This window comes from Phalaenopsis equestris, unplaced genomic scaffold, assembly GCF_001263595.1.
Source record: "Phalaenopsis equestris unplaced genomic scaffold, ASM126359v1 Scaffold000224, whole genome shotgun sequence".
NCBI classification, from domain to species: Eukaryota; Viridiplantae; Streptophyta; class Magnoliopsida; order Asparagales; family Orchidaceae; genus Phalaenopsis; species Phalaenopsis equestris.
Window position 1 is genome coordinate 6,363,007 of NW_018164666.1, and position 4,805 is coordinate 6,367,811.

Here is a 4,805-nt window from a genome sequence, read left to right on the forward strand (position 1 = left end):
CCACGACCCATATAACAAACGATGACCCATGTAGCTAAATGTCATTAGAGCTTTTAATTACGATCGATGTGTCCAACTACTACATATGTTGCTAATTGATACTACATCTTCCAAATACAATTTTTGTGACCAACCAATGTAATTGCAACTATCAACCATGTCCTATGAGACAAACTACAAGCTATGTGGGCAACTGCTACTATAATTTCCAACTATGACCTACACAACAAACTGATGTTTTTTCAGTCGCAGATTACAATTATTATGACCTTTTGCGGCCGAATATCTCTATTATTGCTGAGAACATGCATTTGTTGTAGCCCAATTACAACTATTAAAATTGGATAACTACTGTAGATCTGTGATTATTAATATTGTAATTTCATCTGCTTTAATTTAAGAGAAGAGTGGACACCTATGTATTTACATACAATGAATTATTTTGACTATGCTAGACCTTGTGATTCTTTTCCTTTTCCAGGGTTTTTCCACCTAAAAATCTTGGCGTCTCTTTGCTTCTTTTCTATTATAATATGTGTGTTGGACCTTTGTACAATGTTGAGACGTTAAATTCTTACTCTATTGTCATGAATTTAGGCAACAAAACTATTGAAAGAAAAAAAACAAAGAAAAAGAAAATTACAAACCATTAAAAAATAAATACAAGACCCAATATTAAACCTACTGCTCATCATCTCCAGCAACAGCAGCCTCTAATACAGTCACATCAGTCTACATTCAAAAAAATATACACAAGTGCATTGAATCCAACAGATCAGATATCTATAACTTCGTTCGTCTTATACCCCTTTCAGCTGCAACACTCTCAAAGAATCAAAGCTCTAAAGAACATAAAATTTCTACTCCTCATTTTTTATCTCCATCCGAAGAACCATCAACAGCAGTTCCATCACCATAGAACTTACATAGAGAAGCAAACATGAGGAAGCTCAAAGAGGCCAGCAAAGCAAGAAGCCAGTAGTAATTATAAAGCTTAGCTTCCCTCATATTATCTGAGAACCAACTCGAATCCTTCCCAGAACTAGCAGTGAAGATTTCCACCATTGATATCAGAAAAGCACTCACAAAGCTTCCCAGACCAAACACACTGAGATAGAGCCCAAACCCCACTGTTCTCATCTTCTTCGGCACCTGACTGTAGAAGAATTCCTGCATCCCAACCACTGTAAACACATCAGAGACTCCCAACAGAATGTACTGAGGCAGCAGCCAAAAGATGCTCAGCTGCTTCTTTAATGAATCTGGTTCTTCAAGCATCCCTCCTCTGTTCGAAATTTCAAGCCTTTTCATCTCAACCAAAGCTGCCACCACCATGGCGACAATAGATAGAAGCATGCCGATTCCAATCCTCTGAAGCACAGTAATGCCTTTATCATCTCGTGTTATCAAGCGAGATAAGGGGATTATGAGCTTATCGTATAGAGGCATCAGCATTACGATTGAGATAGTTATTGCGCTCTGAAGCATTGCAGGAGGGATTACGATTCTGTTGCCGATGTTGTGTTTCATGACGATGCCTTGATTAGTGAAGAATGTGGCTGGTTGCTGAAATATGACTGCGAACATGAGCAGCACTATCCATATAGGCAATAGCTTTAGAATCACTTTTGCAATGTTTGGAGATATTTCGACTTCTGGAACAAATGGATCTGAAGTTTCATGGAAGTCAACTCGAAGTGATTTCTGCTGCATTCTACAGGGAGATCGAGAGTGAGAGAGAATACATCTAACATGAGATTATGAAAAGGTCAAATTATGTGTATGTCAGAATCTACACATGTTGATTGGTGGTATTATGGTTAATATCATCATAATACCACTAAATCCGCACTTATCCACATCTATCTGTCCGCACAAAATATTTCATCATATGTTTGTGAAGTTGATCTCTTCCTTTCATTGAAAATTCTTAATCTCCAATTCAATTGGCTTGTTTGGAGTAGTTGCAATTTTTTTTTAAAAGTGGTTGCCAAGATTATTGAGTATGGTGAAAGCAATCGTTTTAAGAACAATTGTGTATTATACCTATTTTTTTTTCAAAAAGTCAGACAAGCTTGCTTACAAGACTGTTTTGTAACAGTTTTAACAAATTATGTAAATCTAGATTTGTTAAATCCTAACAGTATCAACATTTAGTAAATCCAGGATTTAAGACAGATCTGACAAGAGATTGAAAAAAAAGTATTGAAACAAACCTTTAAAAATTATCATTTTTCTGACCCACAAGAATTAAGTTAAATCCAACTTAAAGACAGCCCGTTAATAGCTATGATTACATAAAAAACATTTTTTACTACAAAAAAAATTTGGAATTAGTAAGAAGGGAATATTCAAATGGAGTTGTAGAGATGATGTGGAAAGCAAACATAAAGAAAGCTATCCAAATGGACCCTAGGGGCTTTACTTGCTTGGACTCTTGGAATATTTATATTATACAAGTGTCATCTCAATGTGATGGTATTGAGTTATGGTATCAAATCATAGATGCGAGAAATATTATCTAGGCTGAATGTTGATCCCTTTTTTTCTGCATTCCCCAACTATTTTTCTTATGATTTGACTTCTGATTTTTCCTTACAAAACATAGATTGAACCCTTAAACTGAATGAGTCACTGAATAGGCAAAAAGAAAAGCACTAGCACCCACTATAGCAGAAATTTTAAGCTAATAGATGAAAAGTAACAACTTTCTTAAATCATTTGAAGTAATTGAAGAACCAAAAGCAGGACAACTTACTCAAGCTCCACAAACTCATCATTTTGTGAAGGCAAAGAGATCTTTGGAGAAACAAACTTTGAAATAGACCCCATTGCTGCTCTGACAACGCCATAGAGCCATTTTTTCCTAACTTTAGTCTCTCTTTGGACATAGAAACGAGAGCCACACAAGAAGAAAGTAACAGATAAAGCCATGGCTGCCGCAGGGATCGAAAAGCCAAGCCCCCAGCCAAAGTTATCCTGTATATAAGACATGGTTGAATTCCCTAAGAGGCTCCCTGTGCAGATACCGAAGTACCACCATTGAAAAAAAGAGCTCTTTTTGTTGGCTTTCTCCTCTTCTTTGCAATCTTCCTCAAGCTCCAGCTGGTCTGCACCAAAAGCTTGTAAGGATGGGTTGTACCCACTTTGGCCTATGGAGATCAAGTAGAGTGGAAGAAAAAGCGTATAGATTGGCATCCATGTATCTAGTAGTGCCCATGATGTTAATCCCACAAGTCCCTTAGAAAAAAGAGAAGAAGAGGAAAAATTGGTAAGTATGAAGGTGGGGATGTAAAGAGACCGCACTAGTTAGGTTCACTTTAGGGGCGGCCTTGTAACAGTGATTCTTAAACTTTTAAGGAAAAAAAAAATCTATTCAAAATTAGAAACATACATTATACTCATTTAATTATATAAACAGGGATCCCTTTTTTTAAAAAAAATATATATATATTACTAATCTAACAAATAAATTCTATATTCAGGAGTTCTTTTCTGAATCTTAGAAGTGCATGCGGAGTGTAGAGCAAAATCACGACTTTGTTAGTGCTAGTCATTGAAATCCGCAGTAATCTTCAAATTTTGATTAGCTTCAGGTGCGATATGTCTCAATTTGGTCTATCTTTCTTGATCTAATCACTCTATTTACCTCTTGATTTAAATGTGAGTCTATGTGCTTTTTATTTCAAAATGTACAAACTTATATCGAGTCTTTCCCTCATAACATAAATTTTTTTTCCATAAAATCATATCAAACTTGACCCCCCCCACCCCACCAATTCTTCTCTAAATCATTTCTTACCCAAGTCATAGCAATAAAACCATTCAGCTCAAACAAATACTTCATAGCAAAAGTATCATCTTTCCTCAAAACTACATAAAAAAAAAATATATATATATATAAATTTGTGTGCAAAGCTCACCATAATGTAAAGCAGGGAAGAGGAAGTGATAGTGGAATATCTATCCCAGTACGCATCAACAAGCATGGAACTAACAAGCGGAAGCATCGACGTCACTCCATTCCAGCCGCTGACGGTCTTTGCAGCCTCCGAAGCGCTCATCTTCACATTGCCGCCCGTCAGGTATGTCACCAGGTTCGATGAAACCCCCTTATAAGCAAACCTCTCCACGCTCGCAACCACTGCTCAAACTTCATCAATTCATTTCAAACATAATAAAAGAAAAGGATTAAAGATTGATTAACATATGATTGAGGAGCTCTCACCAATGACAAGAATACAAGGCTTGCTGAGCCCCCGTGAAGCCATTCTTCTTTCTTTCTCCTCCTCCTCCATCAAAGGCGGCTCCTTTCTTCCCTAAATATGAAGTTTTGGTGGGCTTCTGCTTGCTGAGTGGGATTGCCACCAGTACTTTTGTGTTGTTGGAAGGCAATGAGAAAGGAAAAGAAGTGTTTTTGTAGGACTCCTTTTTCTATTTGTTTGGAGCTTTTCAATAGTGGTGCGGAAAGGCTAAAGAGTACAACTAAGAAGATAGGACGCAATATTTCCTCCTTCCAGAGAGGAATGCTCCGCATATTTATAGTAATAATTTATAGTATTTATCATTGTAATAAATACTATTTATTTAGAATCTTTTCATTAATTATATCTTTTGTGAGGCTCTTCTCATTTTTATATAGAATAAATATAATATTTTATTCAATATAATGTGCGTGAGATATAATTCCTTAAAATGTTAACATAATTAAATTTATGTTAGATTAGTAATATATATATATATATATATATATATATATATATATAGAGAGAGAGGGAGAGAGAGAGAGAGAGAGAGAGAGAGAG

The 4,805-nt window shown here is 36.0% G+C and overlaps 1 protein-coding gene across 2 annotated transcripts; it reads right to left on the reverse strand.

Annotated features, from left to right (window-relative positions):
• Positions 1–625: 625 nt before the first annotated feature.
• LOC110023418 (protein NRT1/ PTR FAMILY 5.8-like) lies at positions 626–4,354 on the reverse strand. Of its 2 annotated transcripts, none has more exons than XM_020722830.1 (4): positions 4,229–4,354; positions 3,924–4,144; positions 2,759–3,240; positions 626–1,714 (listed from the first exon to the last, which is right to left on the reverse strand). In XM_020722830.1, the coding sequence occupies exons 1-4, from the start codon at positions 4,296–4,298 to the stop codon at positions 868–870; spliced, it is 1,620 nt and encodes a 539-aa protein (XP_020578489.1). In that variant the 5' UTR covers positions 4,299–4,354; the 3' UTR covers positions 626–867. The 2 variants fall into 2 exon arrangements, with proteins under 2 accessions (XP_020578489.1, XP_020578490.1); XM_020722831.1 differs by having other exon boundaries at positions 3,924–4,153; positions 4,229–4,283.
• Positions 4,355–4,805: the final 451 nt, after the last annotated feature.